General features: G+C 45.6%; 1 protein-coding gene across 2 annotated transcripts in view; it reads left to right on the forward strand.

Annotated features, from left to right (window-relative positions):
- The first annotated feature begins 183 nt into the window (after positions 1-183).
- CCDC3 (coiled-coil domain containing 3) overlaps positions 184-21,434 on the forward strand; it is a 69,229-nt gene continuing 47,978 nt past the window's right edge. For both annotated transcript variants that reach the window (XM_083464222.1, XM_083464221.1), the window contains exons 1-2: positions 184-683; positions 7,508-7,682. In XM_083464222.1, coding sequence (XP_083320348.1) covers positions 310-683; positions 7,508-7,682 — 549 coding nt within the window. In that variant the 5' untranslated portion in view covers positions 184-309. The remainder of the gene's footprint in view (positions 684-7,507; positions 7,683-21,434) is intronic.

A 21,434-nucleotide genomic window follows, 5' to 3' on the forward strand; every position in this document is an offset into this window, starting at 1 on the left:
GCTCTGCTGCAGCTACTGCAACAGTTTGCAGCTCAAGTGAGAGTGTGTACACAGCAGAACTCTCCTTTCTCTGGTTACTGCTCCTCCCTCCCTTTGAAGAACTGCTCCTATTGGGCAAAAGCTGAGCCACTGATGAGCCTTAGGCCCCAGCTTCTTGCCAATCAGTTGATTCATTTCATAGGGATCTTGTTTCACAAACCTAGCCTCAGGTTTTGTGAGTGTGCTGTGTGCGTTTTTTTAAAGGCACTGGGGAAACTTTTAGCATCCAGTGTGCGAAGCCTGCATCCTCCTCCTCCTCTCGAATCCATCATGCTGCAAATCCGGCTGCTCCTGCTCCTGTGCTTTGGGAATCAGCTCAGTCCCAGCCTGGGCTGTCAGCTGCCGTCAGAGTGGAGACCCCTGAGCGAAAGCTGCAGGGCTGAGCTGGCAGAAATCATCGTCTATGCCAAAGTCTTGGCACTGCATCAGGATATGTACAGCATGTTCAACTATTTGCCCTGGCAATATGAAGCCCCAGAAGGGGGGCTCTTTTACTCAGCCGAGATTGAGATGCTCTGTGATCAGGCCTGGGGAAGCATGCTGGAAGTCCCTGCGGGATCCCGGCTCAACCTGACGGGACTGGGGTATTTCTCCTGCCACTCTCACACAGTCATGCAGGATTACTCCTACTTCTTCTTCCTCAGGTGAGTACCTCTAGAAAACTCACCAATACCTAATACTAATTAATAGTAATAATAATGTTAAAAAGATACCGTTGCCTAATGTTGCTAAATGACAAATGGATTTAATATTACTAATGCTGGGCATTTTGGTAGCACTCTAGAATGTTAAAAACACTTCACATACCTTGTTTCAGGTAAGGCCGGTCAATATCATCTCTGGGTTGGAGATGGGAGGCTGAGAGAGTGGCTTGATGGGGGCAGGGGAGGACAGATGCATGGTGAGTTAGAACTATGAAGATATTGCGCAGGGCAAGGTGATAGAATGATGGCCTGGGCCACTTCAAGCTGCAGGTGTGTGTGTGTTGGGAAGTTGCAATTTTTAAACATTTCTATGTGTAAACAGCTCTTTGTGTGTAATAAAGCAACATACCAGGGAGACCTCTGTCTTTCTCCTCGAGGTTCAAGTTTTATTACAGGTAGTGGTGGTTGGTTTTTTTCAACATAATGGAGCGTTCAAAAATAGGATATGCACAACTGTCTTCTTGTGTGACAGACTCTGCTGTTGCCACTTTAGTCTGCATCTCATGCCGTGTGAGATTCAGAGCTGATCTCTCCATGGCTCTCCATGTCCAGCCACCATTTTGTTTATTTATGGATGTTCCTCCAAAGAGATCAAGGTGGCATCGTCCCCTCTTCTTAAATGGCCACAGCAACCCTGTGAGATAGGCCAGGCTGAGATATTGCGTCTGGCTCACGATTACCTGGTGAGCTTCCCGGGCGAGGGGGGCAAGAGGGACCCTGGGTGTGCCCACTGCTTGACCCACAACGTTTGCATGGCACTTGCTTACTCTCAGCCTTACCTAACTACCTGGCTTTTTGGGAGGATAAAATGGGATTAAAGATTTATACTGCAAAAGTTATAGGATATAAATGAGATCCACAAGAATTCACCATTTTGCTGTCCTTACCTAACTTGCCTATAGAAAGAATAAAAAAATAGGCCAGAAGATTAGGAAGATTTGGCTGTCAGGACCAGTCTAGGCAAGTCACTTCAGCTTGCCTTAGACTTAGTGTGAGTAAATGGGTGCCTTTGAACATGTGCCGAGTGTTTTTCTGTCACCAGGGAATAACAATAATTGTTTTATGAAACTGTTTCAAATGAGGTGATCAGCTGCAAAGGAAACGGCTCCTGTCTCTTTGCTAACTGTGCTGAATTTGACGCCACCATCGTAGTTCCACACCATTACAATAAGGATGTCCAGAGCTTAAAGCTTGGGACACAAGACTTCTCCTGTTATAAATTCATTTCAATGTTATCATTGGATGAGAGAGTATTTAATAAATACAACTTATTAAAGTTTGTTTAGTACAGTTGTAGTTTTTTGTGTCTGGGAAACATTTAAAAATGGTCAGTCTCTCTCAAAAAGTTGTTTTATTCATCATATATTTCACTTCAAACTTAAGCTTAGTATACGTCTTGTTCTCCTAGGAAGATTGCATACTTAGAACCAGTTCTGGTTAAAATTCAGATTCTTGTGTATTTATTATGTATTCATTAAATTTATTATAACCCACCCTTCCTCCCAAAGGAGCCCAAGGTGGCAAACCTTGCTAATTTTAATTTCCTTATCCTGAGTTTATTAATGGGCCAGTTGAGATGCAGTATTTCAATACATAAGAGGACTCTGGGAAATGGTTCTGTGGCTGCCAGCACGTGGCAGATGTTATGTCACAATTGGTCAACGCATGCAGGTTTTTTATGGGTTTGGAAAGGAATGTAGGACCCCATGGCTGGGCTTGTCCTTCAGCAAGAGACGTGAATAGCAACTTCCTACCAAACAATTCCTACTGTGGTGATCAGCTGCAAAGGAAGACAGGACTCCCCTCTCTTTGATGGTTGTGTAAAAGGATGGATTTAAGCAGGTGCTGGTTGGTTTTCTTTTCTTTTTTCACCTGCTGAGCTTCATCTGTCCAAGCCTCTCTCCTAGGCAACTGTTGCAAGAGCCCCGTTTTGCAGTTGGCCAACTGATCAGTGGACAAAACACAATTCCTGATATTCTTATAGACCGCAGTGAAAGGAAGAGACAGAAACTGGATGCTTATCCATGTAAACCAGCTTTGTATGTGGCTCTCTTGCTTACACATGGAATTCTGTGTTTAAGTGTTTGTGAAGTCTGGTGACTCAACAGCGGCATTTCATTTTAAAGATTATCTGAGGTGATGAATGTGTTCTTTAATTGTAGTTTGAGAAGTTCCATGACAGAGTTTTGCAACTGTGCATCTGGAAAACAGTAAGCCTCCACTGCCTGATCCCAGACTGCCTGTTTATTGGACGATCATCCTTATTTCATATAATCATAGAATTGTAGACTTAGAAGGGACCTCCAAGGATCATCTAGTCCAACTACTGCGATGCAGGAATCTTAACTAGATAATACACGACAGATTTCTTTGCGGAAAGATTCATGAATAAGCATTCACTCTGCTTGTGGGTGTTGTAGTCTCAGGGAGGTACTCGCCTGGTGGCAGAGTCCATATGCAAGGTCCAGTCCAGTCCAAAGGTCAGAAGCATCTCAGTTCATGTCGTCAGACGATCCGGGGGTCAAGAAAGCCGAGGGTCCAAGGTTACGAGAAGCAAGAAGCAGCAAGGTCTGGCCAGGAAGGACAAAAGTTGTTTCCAGCAACTGACCAAGGCTGAGGCCAGCTGGTTCTCATCAGGAGCAAGAAGGCTGCAGCTGGTCAGCAACAGGTGGAGTTACTTTGCCTTCTGCTCCTTCAGGCTGCTGCTCAGCAGCTGAAGCTGACTCCTGGCCCATGACACTATCCTCCTCCGCAAGGTGCCCCCCGACCCGCCGGCTGCGTGTCAGCTTATGGGGGAACCAACGGTGGAACTGTCAGGCCAACCGGGGAGCATGGACATATGAAGCATCTTCCCATGAGCGTTCCTCAGGGCCGTAGCCCTTCCAGTCCACCAAATACTGCAAGAGACGTTGGCATTGACAGGAGTCCACAATTTGTGCCACTTCAAATTCTGGCTCCCCTTCCACAAAGACGGGTGGCAGAGGGGGAAGCTCCGGTTGGTGCATACTGGCAGGGACCACAGGGATGAGCAAGGCATGGTGAAAGACCAGGTGTACCTTATAGGAAGCCAGGAGCTTGACCCGGCAGGCCACTGGGTTGATCTTGGCCTGCAGGAAAGAGACTGAGGAATTGGGGTCCCAGTTTCCGTGAAGGGTTCTGGACCGACAGGTGCCGGGTGGAGAGCCAGACCAAGTCCCCCACTGCCAGGGGCCCCCGGCTTGCTGATGTCAGTCAGCAAAATGCTTGTAATCCTCCTTTGCCCATTGGAGCTGCTTGCGGAGAACCCAATGGATGGTCCGCAGCTCCTGCAAAAACTGTTCTGCTGCCGGAAGCATGGAAGGAGATGACAGCAGGGAAAAGAAGCAGGGAAACCCATAGTTGGCAAAGAATGGGGAGAGGCATGTCAAAGTGTGGAGAGCACTGTTATAAGAGAATTCAGCAGCCGCCAGGAGTGAGAGTCAGTTGTTCTGATGGAAACTGACAAAGCACCACAGGTACTGTTCCAGGATCCTATTTGCACGCTCTGTTTGCCCATCCAATTGGGGGTGGTAGGCAGAGGAGAGATGGAGCTGCACCCTCAAACCCGTCAAAGGGCCTGCCAAAAGTGAGCAGTAAATTGCGGTCCCCTATCAGATACCACCATGCGGGCAGAACACCTCTCTCAAGAAGAGGTCTGCACTTGTTTGGGCTGAGGGGAGGCCAGTGCAAGGGAGAAAATGTGCTATCTTGGTCAAGGTATCCACCACTACCAAAATGGTAGTCGCCCCTTGGGATGAAGGCAGGTCCATGACAAAGTCCAGTGACACGGTCTACCAGGGCCATTCAGGCATTGGTAGAGGTAGAAGGTGTCCTGCCGGCTTGCCAGGGATGTCTTTAGCCCAATGACAGACTGGGCAGGAAGCCACATATTGCTCCACCTCTTCCCAAAGACAAGGCCACCAAAAGTCCCTGGCCACCAAATGAAGAGTTTTGAAGTGTCTGAAATGCCTTGCCGGTAGACTGTCATAGCATAACCGCAGAACAGTTCCCCGCTGTGGACCAGGAAGCACATAATAATGGCCCCCAAACTGCAGCAAGTCCTGGTGCACCATCCAGTGGTGAGGAGAGTGTCTAGCCTGGTCAGCCAATTCTTGCCACCAGTGCTGCACACAGGCGTCCCACTGTTGCTGCTCCCGCAGCTCCCACAAAAAGTCCCTAGGAATCTGGGCCGTAGCAAAACTGGCAGGAGGCAATATCATGGGTGTACGTGACGCATCGTCAGACCTCTCATACTCTGGCTTCCAAGAAAGGGCATCAGCCCACTGGTTCAGGCTGCTGGGAATATAGGTAACCTTGAAATCAAAGTGGGAGAAGAACTGGGACCATTAGATCTGGCGCTGATTCAGCTTCTTGGCTGACAGGAGTTGTCCTAGGTTCCGATTGTCCATCCGAACTGGATAATGGGCCCGCTCCAACAAATGATGCCACAACTCAAATGCTACTTGGATAGCCAATACTTCCTTGTCCCAAATGTCATAATTCCGCTCTGCCGGTTGACATTTTCAGGAGTAGTACCCACAGGGAAAGAGCACCAAAGACTGTGGGTTGGCCTGCAGTGAGTTGGCCCCTACCGCAACATGCGAGTCATCAGTTTCCACCACAAACAGCCGTGCCGAGTCTGGTTGCCGATGGATGGGTTGTGAAGTAAACACAACCTTCAAGGAGTCTAATGCCCCTGAGAGAAAGAACTGGAGGGAGAATTGGAGAGTTGGTTCTGGTCCGTGTGTGGAACATCCACTCTGAGGAGCAGAATATCCACAGCTAGAGAAAAGGTCTCTGAGCTTAGATACAAAGACCGAGTGTAGTATCTTGGGAGAGTATTCAGACAGGAGTAATGAGAAGGCTGAGTTTGAACAAGGAGAAATAGAGTCTGTGAGGATAAAGTCTCCTTGGGTCTCCTGTCAGTCAGGAGGGGAGGGATCCTCTAGACAGAGAAGCTCCCAGACCAGTTAAGAGGGGTGTGGGATCCCCTGGATCCCCTGGGATGGAAGTACCTCAGGAGTGGCAGTGAGGAAAGGTTGGGAAACTGATGGAAAGTCCCTCCTTATTTAGGAGCCAAAGTGTTAAGCTGAAACACCTACACAACCACTAAGTGAAGGAGCTGAAGTGAAATAACGGGAGAGAAGCTGAGCATCGGCCATCTAGGCTGGAAACCTGTAACATCGAACTGAAGGGTCTTAACTGAAAATAAGCAGCTGAAGTTGAAAAGAAGCTGAGTATTTACTACCTTGTTTAGAAGCCTGAAACACGCGCTAGAGTTTAGTATAGAATCATAGAACTGTAGAGTTGGAAGGGACCCCGGTGGTCATCTAGTCCAACCCCCACAATGCAGGAATATGCAAGTGTCCATACGGAATCAAATCCGCAATAGCACTACACTGTAACCAACTGTCACCCACACAGTTGATGAAAAGTTACGTTCCACTGAGATTTGAACTCGCATCTCTGGATTCAGAGTCCAGAGTGCTAACCATGGAGCCACGGTAATTATAATAATAATTATTATTAATAAGTTAACTGTTTTCCTGAAAACACATTATCTCTTGACACATCCTTTGTTTTACCAACTTTGTTCTCTAAAATAAATCTTTCTAATTTGTCCAACTTCTTTGAATCTTCAAGTATCTAGTTTTACCTTCACACAAAAACCATCAGATAACCCAAAGTGGCTATAATTAGAATATATGAAGGTGGGATTCACCACAATTGGTAGCCAGAGAGGTGGGATCCGCTATGTTATTTGCCATTTTCAAGGGCTGAAAACAGAAATATAATGGCAAGAGGGAATAAATGTTGAGACAAAGATGGGAGTAGTTTTTACGTGCAGATATTAACAGGGGACACTGCTTACTTCCCAAAACTGAAAATAAGCATTCCAAGCTGTTGTTAAAGCCACAAATATGGGTCAGGCCCCTTTTCCTCTTCCCAATGGGCCCATATGCCTCTCTCTCCCCATGTGATCATTCTTCATATCACTCACTCTGATCTACCAACACCAGGCCCTTCTAGGAAATGGAAACACAACTAGCATTAATATTCTCACCTGTTGGGAAAGAGTTCAAATGGCACAGAACCTTTCAGTGGGTTTCTCAGAATGTGTCAGTGGAGCAAAATGGGCAATATGCAAGCTGTTTTCCTTGTGCCCCCGCCCAATGGACCAGCCCTTCATTGCCTTGCTAAACATAGGAATTGTGAGCAAACACCCCTCTATTAGCACCGTCCTTCCCATGTGACTACCGATGCCAGTCTAGGAAGTACTATTGTAGCTAAGGGAAACCAAGTCAGGCAAAATATGGGACAGGTCAGGGGGGCTAAAAATTACTTTACCTGGTACAGAAATGGTATTTAAGTGCAAGATAGAAAAGGGGGGCATGTCCTGCTGAACCATAGTTGTGTGGGTTCTCCCACTTCTCACCTGAACCTGGACCATGTTGTCTTAGTTCCAAGCAAACCACCGGGTGCAAAACAGAAATAAATCAGGAAGAATACAATTTGGGTTGGGTGACACAGCAGACCATGGACATTTGAGCTGTCCAGACCCTGCACAGGACAGGGGCGGGAGATACACATTCGCAATAAACCATGGTTTCAGTCATAATGGCTTATCATGATGTGTCAACCAGGGCAGTGTGTGCCTTGCTGAAAGTCCACCTCATTACACTATATAGAGATGGATGACTTGTGCTGCAAGTTACTTAATGTTTATCCCTGGTTTTCTTTTTCAGAATGGATGAGAATTATAACCTCCTTCCACATGGAGTAAACTTCCAGGATGCAATATTTCCAGATACCCAAGAAAACAGGCGGATGTTTTCAAGCCTTTTCCAGTTTTCCAACTGCACTCAAGGACAGCATTCCATGGCCTTCTCTGGTGACTGGGAGATGCAAGAGGACAGCAGGGTAAGGCACTTTGGGTGTTGTGTTCTCCCAGGAGGTGACTAGGATCCGTTGCGCTGGCTTTGCTTTTAGTCCTGTGTTTGAGAGGAACATCTTATTAGTCAAATTCCACACTATCTTATGACAGGGAGCTTGAACACGGGCCCCACGTACACCATGCATTTTAGGCAGCGTCATACCACGTCAAACAATCATGGCTTTCCCCAAAGCATCATGGGAAGTGTAGTTTGTTAAAGGTGCTGAGACACCCCTCCCCTCACAGAGCTACAATTTACCTGGGAAAAGGAACTGAGAATTGTAGCTCTGTGAGGGGAATGGGGTCTTCTCCTAACGACCCTCAGCAGCCTTAACAAACTGCAGTTCCCAGGAGTCTTTGCGGGAAGCCACATGGTATGATACTGGTTGAAACGTAGAGTGCAGGTGGCACCACTGGCGGAGGAAGGGGGATGCGGTAGGTGTGGCCCACCCAGGCTGTCATCCCTGGGGGGGGGTTTGACATCCCCCCACCCCCGGGATGCTCGCCCCGCCCCCGGGTGCACAGCATGTGTGCTGCTCCAGGTTCCAGAGCAGCTAGCTCTGCCTCTGGGTAGCGCCTCAGTCTAACCACTACATCATCCTGTTGTTACAGTGGCCTTAGCTCCTACTTTCAGAATGCTTAGGGGGACATGACTTGGGAAGAGGTGGAGCTTTTGGATTTTGTTGTTGTTATTGTTGTATTTATTAACTTTGTATAGTGCCCTTCATCTGTAAATCTCAGGGTGGTTCACAAGATAAAAATAAAATAAAATAAAAATAAAAACACAATTTATGAAGTTTCTGTTTTTGCTGGGAAGGGGCAAGGAGTTATGTAGTACCATGCTCAGCAGCAAGAAAGCGTATGTAGCCACTTCTCTGGTTTGTGAGATTTCAATATACATTGCCTCATTGTCAAGCCTTCCTTTTAAACAGTAAAAACACAGTGTAAAAAAACAAAACAACAGTGATGAGAAAAGAAAATGGGGACTAATTCTGCTTTAACGTGTGTTGTGCAGATAGGGCCACAGTGAATGGCAAAGGGTCCGTCTTCCCTTTTACCATCCCCCCCTTACTGTGGCTGCTACCGCATGCTGCAACCTTGAGGCTTGCAGGCATCTGGCGTGTTTTTTCATCAACATGTTTTTGGAACAGATACCAGTTGTGGGAATGTTTATGCCATCTGATTTCAATATACTCCCCTCTCCCCCTAAATCAGGGAAACCAAGGGTTCGGAGAAATAGGGAGAAACGCTTGGAATCTCAGTGAAAGAACTGTTGTGGTCTAGGCTTATTTATGTAGTACTTTATGTAGGCACTTTGTGTAGTACAGCAGCAAAAAAGACACGTCAGGTTCCTTGCAGTCTAAACATTTAGACAAAGTGTGTGGAGAGGAAGAAGAGAACATCGTTCGCCTTCCCAATTTAGAATGAATCCAGAATTAATAAATCCAGGTCTGCTCATTATTTGTCATCTGCTGTCCTCCAAAGCTCTCCTGGGGGAATCGTACCATAAGGTCCTATGGCTCTGTCCTAGAAATGAATCAGGCACACTAACTCTCCTAATGGAAGGACACATGTCAAAACTCCCAATGGCAGCCTTGGAAACTGAGGAACAAAAGTGTTACAAGCTGAATTGCAGCTGTCTTGCTCCCTGACCTCTTGCAGCTGTGAGCAGATTATAGAGCAGGGAAACGGCTGCTTGAATTAGTGGCTTTGAGGCACATATTTGTAGTTCTTAAAGCACACTGGCCATGCTCCTTTCTTCCTTTTGCAAATATTTTCCTTGAATAATGAAAACACTGGATAGATTTTAGTGCTCATTTCTAAACGTGTTATGTCCTGCACTCAAGAATATTTTTGCGCAGGCATTTAAAAAGTGGATTCAGTGTATGACTTACGATAAGAAGTACCTACATCATATTTCCCAGGGGCAGATTCCAGGGTAGGGTTGGTAGCACACTGAGAACAGTACAGTGGTGCCTCGCAAGATGAAAAGAATCCGTTCTGTGATTCTCTTCGTCTAGCGGTTTTTTCGTCTTGCGAAGCAAGCCCATTGACGGATTAGCGGATTAGCGCTATTAGCGGCTTTTAGCGCCTTATCAGCTTATCAGATCAGCTGATAAGCAGCTTAGCGGCTTAGAAAAAGGGGGGGGAGGGAAAAAACCTGCAGGAACTCGCAATACATTTTCGTCTTGCGAAGCAAGCCCATAGGAGATTCGTTTTGCGAAGCACCTCCAAAACGGAAAACTCTTTCGTCTAGCGAGTTTTCCGTCTTGCGAGGCATTCGTCTTGCGGGGCACCACTGTAATTTAAGGGTGCTGGGAACTGTAGCTCTTTGTGATCAGGATGCTCTTGAGACCATCATCCAAGTCGTTGAGAAAGATGTTGAATAAGACTGGGCCCAAGACAGAACCAATCTTTCTATAGAATATAAAATCTTTTGATTCGTTTGATTCTAGATGTTGTGCTGTTTTTATTTTATTGTACTAGAGAATCTGCTGTATTACATGGATTTAATCTGTGCTGTATCATAGCTATGGGGTGGCAAGTTTCTTTTGATGTATAAATGTTCTTTATCCTGTAAGAAGTAAAGCAATAAAAACAAATTGTTAAAAAAACATAGAAACTTCAGCCAGTTTAACTCCTTTAATATTCTTCAACTCCTATGGCTTTCTCCTGGGGAGCTTTGGGAATTATAGTTCTGCAAAATGTATAAAAGATTCCACAGTGGGAAGTTGTAGTAATTAAAGTGGCTGCTATTTCTCAGCACTTTTCAAGAGGCTGCAGCAGTTACACGGGTTGGAGTTTACGGTATGCCCAAAGACATGTGGACAAATCTTCCCAAAGCTTATGAAAACACACGGCTAATTTTAGCACACACTTTCTCCCAGCCCTGGAGGCAGAGAGATCACAAGAGAGATTAAGGCCAGTTGGCCCCTGCAGCTTTCTTTAAGGGTCTCAAGGAAGACACGCCAGGGCACTAAGCAATCAATTAAAAATACAGGATTGCTCCATTGGTTTTTAGCACTGTCAGTCATGTCATGTCGTCAAACAGCTGCTTATGCTGATTGAAAGGTCAGGAGATATTCTGACCCAACCAGGGAGGGAGAGTGTGGAAATGTGAGGACCTTTATCTTTTCTCTAGCAACTTCCTGTGTTTTTTATGCTAGTTCCACTTTCACATCTCTTGTCAAGAACTACAGCTACACAGTGGCTGCTTATTATTTGTAAAGACTATATAGCAATGAATGCCCAATCCTTAAAAAACAAGCAAACCCTTATTTGTGTGAACAGTGGGCTGTGTTTTTTTCTTTTTAAGATAAGTGTGCTGCTGGGCTTTTGAAACTGGATTTGTCCATAATCTGCTGTTCTTTTATAGACTTCCTCATGCAATTGATTCTGATTGAAGACCTCTTTGTCCCTTTAGTTGTGGTTCTCTTCAGGAGAGTTGCGGTCATTATTTGAGGGGATCAGGCTGGTTTTGCCTGTCCCCTGCTCCCCGCCCCCCGGCAACTTTTGACCCGACTGATGTGAGCAGATATGGGGGTGGATGTGCTGCTCCACTACCCCCCCCACCTCCTGACCAGCTGGGCTTGGGATTGCTCTGTAAGATGTTGTTCTGAATGGAAAGAGTGCCGCATCTCTAAAGTGCAGCATTTGCTTCAGTAGCAGAGGCCAGGCTTGGTCTTTCCAGATGCTTGGGAAATACCCTGTTGGCCAAACCACCAGGCAAACCTGGAAACCTTTTTCTCTCTGCTCATAGCAGACATGCTGAGAGCTAAGCCCATTTCATAAATATGCTAATGGTCTTACTGATGTTCTTTTGTCTTCTTAACTAAACAAACTTGGCATATGTGCTGTGCAGAAGATCAAGGGTCAGTGCATTCATGCGGCAGTTCTAGGGAGACCTCAGTTTTCACAGAAATAAAAACAGCTAGCCTGGAAAGCCAAAAGCACCGCAATGATGTAGTATGAGCAAAATTGCTGGCATTAGCTCTGTGTCTCCTGCCATTATCCCTCTGACATGACTTGGACTTGATTCAGTATCCAAAATGCTTCTCTTGTATTTTACAGTAAGAAACACCCCCTTCATTTAATTTTGGTTAGATAGTCTATGTATTAACTAAACACAATCATTACCTTGTCCATGCAATTCACCCTTTCAAGCAGCTTCTCTCCCTGCATTCTTTAGCATGAATGAGACTTCAACACTGTGGCTGCATAGACCCACCTATCAGGGAGAGATCAGGCAACAAAATCCTGTGCATTATTTTTCAGAAGTAAGTCTCGGTCAGTTCAATGAGGCTTCCTATCAGGTAAGTTGGCATTGCCTAAGCATGCCATCCTGTACGTGTCTCTTTAACAGTTCAATGGGACTTGCTCCCGTGGAAGTATGATTAGGTTAGGACTGCAGCCTAAGTTAACATTTGCAATGATATAAAAGATTGCCAGATATACTGTTGCATAACACAGAAATGTTGTGCTACCCCTGTTGATTGAGCCATGCCAGCATTTGGGTCTGCTCTGTGTCCAAACCTCTTCGGTTCCTGCCAAGTTTCTTTGCATTGCTGCCTTGCTCTTCTTTGCCACCTGTGTGTGGAGCAGGCATTTCCTCTTTGGCTCCTGCTTTGAAAGAGATGCAGAGAGATATTATCCCAAAGCTTGGCTCTCTCTGTGGCTTAAAATGAACCGGACTAGACTCCTAGAGAGGAAGGGGATTTGGGGAGATGGGGAGGGGTCCACCGGAGCAAAAACAACTCCCTGCAAAGCCCCTTCCTATCTGGATTCTCACATGGACGGGGAAAAGGCATTGAGCTGAATTGGCGATGCCTTCTGAAATCGGAAGAGTCTCCCCATTTTGTGCATTTGGGTGAAGGGGAGTCCCAGGGCAGGATGCCTGGGGGGGGGGTCTGTGCAGCTGATCCGTCCAGGATTCACCACAGCACCAGGATGCTGCAGTTGCTTGCACATTCCTAATTTGCTCAGAAGTTTGAAACTCAAAAAGGGGAAAAGGGAAAACAATGATTGAATGACATAGGAGAGGTGGGACGTGTATGTTTGGCTCATGCCTATATGCAGCACCAGCCAGCCAGCCCTCCCCCCCCCCCCCCAGGGTTCAGTGGCAGTTAGGGACCATGTCTGTAGCAGTGGAGCTTACTGACAACTCAACCTCTCCTCTGCCCTTTTCACGCCTCTTCTGGCTCTGGAAGACGGGGGGGGGGGGCAGAGCTTGTTGCAACACACTCATGACTCTTCACCAGCCTGACTCATCTCTTTCTCTTGGCCTCCCTCCTCCCACTTGCCTGATTCAGCTTCTGCCTCTGATTCTGGACTTCTCTCTGCCAGACTCCCCCTGCTCACTAAACCCTGTTGCCCCTTCAGCTTCTAATACCTCCTCTTCCCAGTCTTCTCCCTCTGACCACTCATTGTTTTCCCACCACCACTCCCATACCCTCCAACATTTCTCAGATGAAAATAGGGACATCCCATTCCATAATGATAATTTTACTGTTCATACCCCGCCCATCTGATTGGGTTGTCCCAGCCATGCAGGGCAGCGTCCAACACATATAAAAACATAATAAAAGTAAATAAGCATAAAGTAATAATAGTCCCTCTACAGGATTGCCTTCAGATGGCTCTGGGGTCAGAAAACGCCATACCCTGCAACCTTTCTCCAATGAAAATGGGACATCTTAAGGAAAAGTAAGACATTCCGGGATCAAATCAGAAACCAGGATGGCTTCTCTAAATCAGGGACATCCCTGGGAAATAGGGGCACTTGGAGAGCTTTCACTGCCTGGGCTCTTAGCCTTCTTCCCCCCATTCCTCTGCATCCAACCAGCCCATGGCATATGGGGACATGGCAGTGAGTGCGCAGCTACAGTCTCCTGCCGCATGAGATGATTATTCCATGTCTTCAAGGAGTGTGGTGGAGTGTGGTGGAGTCTCCTTCTTTGGAGGTCTTTAAGCAGAGGCTTGACAACCATATGTCAGGAGTGCTCTGATGGTGTTTCCTGCTTGGCAGGGGGTTGGACTCGATGGCCCTTGTGGTCTCTTCCAACTCTATGATTCTATGATTCAACATGTGAACAGGGTTAGCTCTCCATAGGACCCCAGAAAAGGTTTTTAAAACCTTTGGCAGAAATGTCTGGAGAATCTAACCATATAAGAAGAGGCCTGTTGGATGGAATCAAAGACCTGTCTGGTCCAGTGGCCTAGCAGATGTCTATGGGAAGCCCAAAGCAGGGCCTGAAGGCAGGAGCTCTCTTTCATAGCTAGATCCTTCAGTTCTGCCCCGTATTCTCCTTGACATATGTTTGCTCATTCATTACGCATCTTCTCACATATGGGTACTGATAATTGGTGGAGATGCAGTAGACAAGGGACCTTTTATATTGTGAAAGCCATAATTACTGACAGCCGAATAATTTGGTGAGGAAGTTCTTAGATGTATTGAAAACCAACTTTGGAATGCAAGGAAGGGGCAAAGGACAGCGATCGAAAAGCCAGTGGCAAAGTAGCAGATTTTGTGTAAATGGATAGCCAGAATCAAATCTGGCATGAGTATAAAGAATAAGGAGAATACACGATGTTAGTGTCTTCCAGAAGGCTCAGAAACCACAAGGCAAATAAAGGCTCCTCACATTTATTACATTTTAAAGCTTGTTATGCTTTCAAAACCACCGCCATCAATCTGAACCCTTAAGAAGTGGCAACACCAGTAGAGGAAGAGATTTACGGAGATGATTGCCTCCTCCTCAGAAAATAAAATGCTACATATCCTAATTCTATTGCTTTCTTTTTTATTTAAAGGTCTGGGATTATGTGCATTATTCTGCAATAATTTCTGTTCTAGATCTTAAAGGTTACTATTTTCATTTTATTCCTCTTTAACTCAAGTTGTGTGTGCAAATTACATGTCGTGGCGCAGAAGAGGAGCCAAGGGCTACATAAGATATGATCTCTTGCAGCACCAGGATTTCCTCCTCTTCATTTATGGATACGTACACCTATGTTTTGTTTATTAGTTTGGTGCTAAGATACGTAATTACATGATTGTTAATAGCATAATACATTTTTAGTTGCAAGACTGCAAAAAAATCCTGTTTTACATTGCCAAATTCTGCTTAGAACCTCTTTGATTCCCTGAGGGTACTGTGGATCACTTACACAGAATTCCCAAAAGCACCCCAAACAAACACCATGTAATTCCCAGGGAACCCATGAAAGTTAGGATGACACAACATCCCTTTAAACTGGTTGTGTAAATGTATTATGTTACTGGAGTGTGCTTGCCCTTTCTTCCATAATTAAAATAACCTGCTTATCATGAGCTATGCTTAACTTTAGAAATATATCCACTTAACATTAGCAAAAATGGATGCCTTCTGATGAATGTTTGGAATCTGCATCAACCTCCAAAGTAGACCAAGTTTTATGGTTGGATGTTCCCTTTTGTGGATGCAGCATTTATTTATATCTGCATTCACAGATGGAGATAATTAAAATTTATGGGATTGCCTGAGCTGATTCTTCCCACACAATGTTGCTGTTTTCAGAGAAGGCTTTGAAGCGCTCTCGTCACCTTGTAATACAAATGCAAAGCCTCTGTTGACCAGAATGCTAATTTGCATTACAAATGCCTTCCGCACACTTTCTAACCTTCATGTGTTTGTGTATTATTAATTAGAATTGCATCCCAGGGAGGTGCTCAGAATGGCCTGCAAGACAGTGGTACCACTCTATCTTCCCAGCAGTTCAGTGAGATGGCTAGCCTTTCCCAGCCTTCTCTGCTCTGTGCTGGCTGTGGTGCTGATGGGAATTGTAGCCAAACAAATATGGAGGAGACCAGGTTGGGGAGGGAAGGGTGCGATGCCATTTCAATCAGTTTCATGGTCAAGTTGGAATTCAAACCTATCCATCTGTCTCCTTATCTACCATGTCACCTTGGCATGAACTGTGACCAGACAGTTATATAAATAGTACAACAGAAGCTCAAATGCACCTTTGTGTGTGACGATACTCAGGCTGTCTCCATATTACCACTTGCTCTGCCTCCAGTGGACTCTTGCTGCAGGTGTTTGAAGCCAAGCACACGTGACATTGGCCTGTACCCACTGGCATCCTGTAGCTTCTTGAGGCATTTCCCCTCAATCCAATTGGAAAACAGAAGCCACGGTTAAGCTGATGTTATGTACTGAAGTTCTCACCCTGGGCCAGCAGGGGGATACTGTAGATAGTTTTCACTCAGGTCCACATATGCAAATAAGGGATTGAAAATGACGTTCAGTGATTGGATAGTTACAGAAAATGGTTACTGTTGCTTTCTAGTGGAGCTCTATATAAGCAGGCTGGCTGAGGCCTGCAGTTCAGTTCTGTCCTGGCCTGTGAATAAACAAGAACTGTTTGAAGAATCGCTGTGTCATCTGATATGTTCACCCACAACTTAACAGCTGAAGTGTGTTTCAGGCAGTTGTTGAGCATGTGCAGATGGCAGCGTCAGTGAATTGGAGTTCAGGGCTGGGAAGCAAATCAGGTAAACATCCTCTTCCATTCTCTGGTGTAAGAAAGCGACTTGACTTCCATTCTCTTGGTGTAAGAAAGCTGCCAAGGAGTGTGGTGGAGTCTCCTGCTTTGGAGGTCTTTAAGCAGAGGCTTGACAACCATATGTCAGGAATGCTCTGATGGTGTTTCCTGCTTGGCAGGGGGTTGGACTCGATGGCCCTTGTAGTCTCTTCCAACTCTATGATTCTATGATTCTATGAAATGTACTGGTGGGGTGGACAAACTCACTGCACTGCAAGCCGCTAATGTGTACACAGCCTCAGACAGGAAAACTAATTATTAATGGTTGTTAGATATTAATCATGTCCATTTTTGCCACCACTCCTTACATTTGCAATGCCAACCAGACTCAAGTGGCACCTGGCAGCAACAAGCTAACTGAGGAACTAGAACGTTGGGATTTCCAATTTGTGCCCTTCATTCCTCATGGTTCAGCCAACATGGTTGCAAGCAGTGCTATATTATTCCTGAAATATAAATATATGGATAATGATATTGTGCAAATATAGTAGCTGTTTATTCAGTGTTGGGATGTGCTTCCTATACCCTGGACTTCAAAATGCAAGGCAGTCAGATCACAGTCAGCCAGACCACCTCTTACTTATATGCCTCTTGTCACTCTCAGAGATCTCAAACAGGTTTGTGAGAAGCTAAAGTAAATGCAATTTGGATTTTAAAAAAGCGTTTCTTAAGTGAAGGGCACTAGAATCATAGAATCATAGAATCATAGAGTTGGAAGAGACCACAAGGGCCATCGAGTCCAACCCCCTGCCAAGCAGGAAACACCATCAGAGTACTCCTGACATATGGTTGTCAAGCCTCTGCTTAAAGACCTCCAAAATAGGAGACTCCACCACACTCCTTGGCAGCAAATTCCACTGTCGAACAGCTCTTACTGTCAGGAAGTTCTTCCTAATGTTTAGGTGGCATCTTCTTTCTTGTAGTTTGGATCCATTGCTCCGTGTCCGCTTCTCTGGAGCAGCAGAAAACAACCTTTCTCCCTGCTCTATGTGACATCCTTTTATATATTTGAACATGGCTATCATATCACCCCTTAACCTCCTCTTCTCCAGGCTAAACATGCCCAGCTCCCTTAGCCGTTCCTCATAAGGCATCGTTTCCAGGCCTTTGACCATTTTGGTTGCCCTCCTCTGGACACGTTCCAGTTAGTCAGTGTCCTTCTTGAATTGTGGTGCCCAGAACTGGACACAGTACTCCAGGTGAGGTCTGACCAGAGCAGAATACAGTGGCACTATTACTTCCCTTGATCTAGATGCTATACTCCTACTGATGAGGCCCAGAATTGCATTGGCTTTTTTAGCTGCCGCGTCACACTGTTGGCTCATGTCAAGTTTGTGGTCAACCAAGACTCCTAGATCCTTTTCACATGTACTGCTCTCAAGCCAGGTGTCACCCATCTTGTATTTGTGCCTCTCATTTTTTTTGCCCAAGTGCAATACTTTACATTTCTCCCTGTTAAAGTTCATCTTGTTTGTTTTGGCCCAGTTCTCTAATCTGTCAAGGTCGTTTTGAAGTGTGATCCTGTCCTCTGGGGTGTTAGCCACCCCTCCCAGTTTGGTGTCATCTGCAAATTTGATCAGGATGCCCTTGAGTCCATCATCCAAGTCGTTGATAAAGATGTTGAATAAGACGGGGCCCAAGACAGAACCCTGTGGCACCCCACTAGTCACTCTTCTCCAGGATGAAGAGGAACCATTGATGAGCACCCTTTGGGTTCGGTCAGTCAGCCAGTTACAAATCCACTGAGTGGTAGCATAGTCAAGACCGCATTTTACCAGCTTCTTTACAAGAATATCATGGGGCACCTTGTCAAATGCCTTACTGAAATCAAGGTAGGCTATATCCACTGCGTTCCCTTCATCTACCAGGCTTGTAATTCTGTCAAAAAACGAGATCAGGTTAGTCTGAGATGACTTATTTTTGAGAAATCCATGCTGACTATTGGTGATCACAGCATTCCTTTCTAGGTGCTCACAGACTGTTTTCTTAATGATCTGCTCCAGAATCTTCCCTGGTATTGATGTCAGACTGACTGGGCGGTAATTATTTGGGTCCTCTCTTTTCCCCTTTTTGAAAATAGGGACAACATTTGCCCTCCTCCAGTCTGCCGGGACTTCGCCTGTTCTCCAGGAATTCTCAAAGATGACTGCCAGTGGTTCTGAGATCACATCTGCCAGTTCTTTTAATACTCTTGGATGCAGTTCATCTGGCCCTGGAGACTTGAATACATCTAAACTAGCCAAGTATTCTTGTACTATCTCCTTAGTTATTCTGGGCTGTGTTTCCTCTGCTGAATCATTTGCTCCAAATTCTTCAGGTCGGGCATTGTTTTCTTGATCGGAGAAGACTGAGGCAAAGAAGGCATTGAGGAGTTCAGCCCTTTCTGTGTCCCCTGTTTGCATTTCACCATCTTCTCCTCTGAGTGACCCCACTGTTTCTTTGTTCTTCCTTTTGCTACGAACATACCCATAAAAGCCTTTTTTGTTGCTTTTAACCTCTCTAGCAAGCCTGAGTTCATTCTGTGCTTTAGCTTTTCTGACTTTGTGTCTACACATGCTGGCTATTTGTTTGAATTCCTCTTTGGTGGTTTCCCCCCTTTTCCATTTTTTGTACACATCCTTTTTTAATCTTAACTCAGTTAAAAGTTCTTTAGATAGCCACCCTGGCTTCTTTAGGCACCTTCCATGTTTCCGTCTCATTGGTATTGCCTGACGTTGTGCTTTTAGTATCTCCCTCTTAATAAACTCCCAGCCATCATGAACTCCCTTTCCTTTTAGTATTACTGTCCATGGGATCTCACCTAGCACTTCCCTAAGTTTCATGAAGTTGGCTTTCTTAAAGTCAAGAAATTGAGTGCTAGTATGCTTGGCTGCTCCTTTCTGCTGTATAGTAAACTTCAGAAGAGCATGATCACTCGCGCCTAATGATCCTTCCACTTCTACCCCACTAACCAGCCCATCAACATTGGTTAGGACCAGATCTAAAATGGCTGTTCCTCTTGTTGCTTCTCCCACTTTCTGGACAATGAAGTTGTCTGCAAGGCCAGTGAGGAATCTGTTTGACCTTATGCTCTTGGCTGAGTTTGACATCCAACAAATATCCGGGTAATTGAAGTCCCCCATTACTACTATCTCCCTTCCTTTTGCATGCTTGGCCATCTGTTCCAGGAAGGCATCATCTATGTCCTCCGTTTGGCTTGGGGATCTATAGTAAACTCCCACAATGAGGTCTCTGTTATTCTTCTCTCCTTTAATTTTGACCCAAATGCTCTCACTTTGGCTTTGAGGTTCTAAATCTTGGATCTCTTCACAGGTATACACATCCCTGACATATAACGCCACTCCTCCTCCTTTCTTGTCTGGTCTGTTTCTCCGAAATAGATTGTATCCCCCCATTATTACATTCCAATCGTGGGACTTATCCCACCAGGTTTCACTAAGATCACTGCTACCCATTTCTCGAATGTGGCTGAGCAAAAAAATCTGCAGCCTCCTTAGAAGTTAGCCTGCAGGCACAGCACACTAAAGAATGCCTCGCTTCTGGAATGTGTGCAATTTGCAGACCCAACAGCCAAAGAGATAACATTGTACAAATGTTAGGCCTCCAAAGGGTTAACTGGGAACTCTTTCATAAGCTGGGGGGGGGGGGAACACTCTGCTTCTTTGCTTAAGGCTGCTGGTAATTATACAGAGCTGCAGTTTAAACACATCCTGCCAAATGCGCACTATGTCACCCAAGGATCTGCTGTGTCTCATCTTCCCAGAAGGCTTTAGCGATGCCACCAGGGCTTGCGTATCTCAGTCACACAGAGCAGGCTTCCTTTTCACAAGCACAATAGTTGGGGTAGCTAAGCTGCAGATGACAAGGGAGTGATGTGTTGTTGCAGGATGTTCATACTTTAGTTTCTAAACATTACTTATCACCCCAAATTTAAAGAGAGACCAAACGTTCTTCCAGCCCAACACTTTCTCCAACAGTAGCCAACCAGATAAACCAGGGAAGCTGGCAAGCAAAAGCAGGGAACCTCAAATTTGGGGGCCAAAACCACCTGCCAGTCTTCTTTATCCAGCCCTTGAGACTCTTTGGCCACACCTTTCACCAGCTCCGTGGAGAGAGAGGGACCTTTCATTTGCTGTATTCTGCTTTATTTTAAAGAGTTCTGCCAGTAAAAGTTTGAATAATATTGTTACGTGTTTAGACGATGATTTATTCCAAAAGGAGTCAGTTCTTACGCTTCCAGTTGCTTCAAACTGTGCAATATTTATATCTGCAACAGGGGTGCCACCTTGTCTTTCACCTCAGGCAACCAAACACCCTATGTGCCACTAGGGCAAGCTTCCTCAACATCGGCCCTCCAGATGTTTTTGGCCTGCAACTCCCATCGTCCCTAGCTAGCAGGACCAGTGGTCAGGGATGATGGGAATTGTAGTCTCAAAACATCTGGAGGGCTGAGGTTGAGGAAGCCTGCACTAGGGCGACAAGAGTCCTGGGCCTCAAACATCCGACATGAGCAGCAACTGCTTCCTTTCCTGTTGTTTCTGGTTCTTATGTGAATGTGGAAAGATGCCTGCCTTGCCCCATGTTGAGAGGCCACACATATCTACACATCTCCTCCTCCATCCCAGCCATGTAGGAGAAGAAGCAGAAGTCAGTCATGCTTCTTCTGTTACCACTTCTTAGAAAATGTGAAGCACCCCTCCATTCTCACTTGATGCAGACTATTGGAGCAAGGGAAATCTCTACTGTCTTAAACACATACATAAACACATAATGAAACATTTAAAAACTTCCCTATCCAGGGCTGCCTTCAGATGTCTTCTAAAGGTTGCATAGTTACTTATCTCCTTGGCTAAGGGGTTGCATAACTCCATACCATCCAACATTTCTCCAATGAAAATAGGGACATTCTGGGATCAAATCAGAAACTGAAATGGCTTCTGTGAATCCAGGACTGTCCCTAGAAAACAGGGCCACTTGGAGGGTCTGTAAAGAGACCTGGTTGTGGTGGCGCCTCTGTGCCTGAAACCACAGACTCTATTCCACATTACCAGAGGATACAGGGCAGGAGGCCACCACTCAGACTGTGCGGATTGGACAAGCATCCCTTTTGGCCCTGGGCGAAGGAAATGGGAATTGCATGATCCAGCCATCGG

The sequence above is a fragment of the Podarcis liolepis genome, assembly GCF_965112155.1.
Source record: "Podarcis liolepis genome assembly, chromosome: 10".
NCBI classification, from domain to species: Eukaryota; Metazoa; Chordata; class Lepidosauria; order Squamata; family Lacertidae; genus Podarcis; species Podarcis liolepis.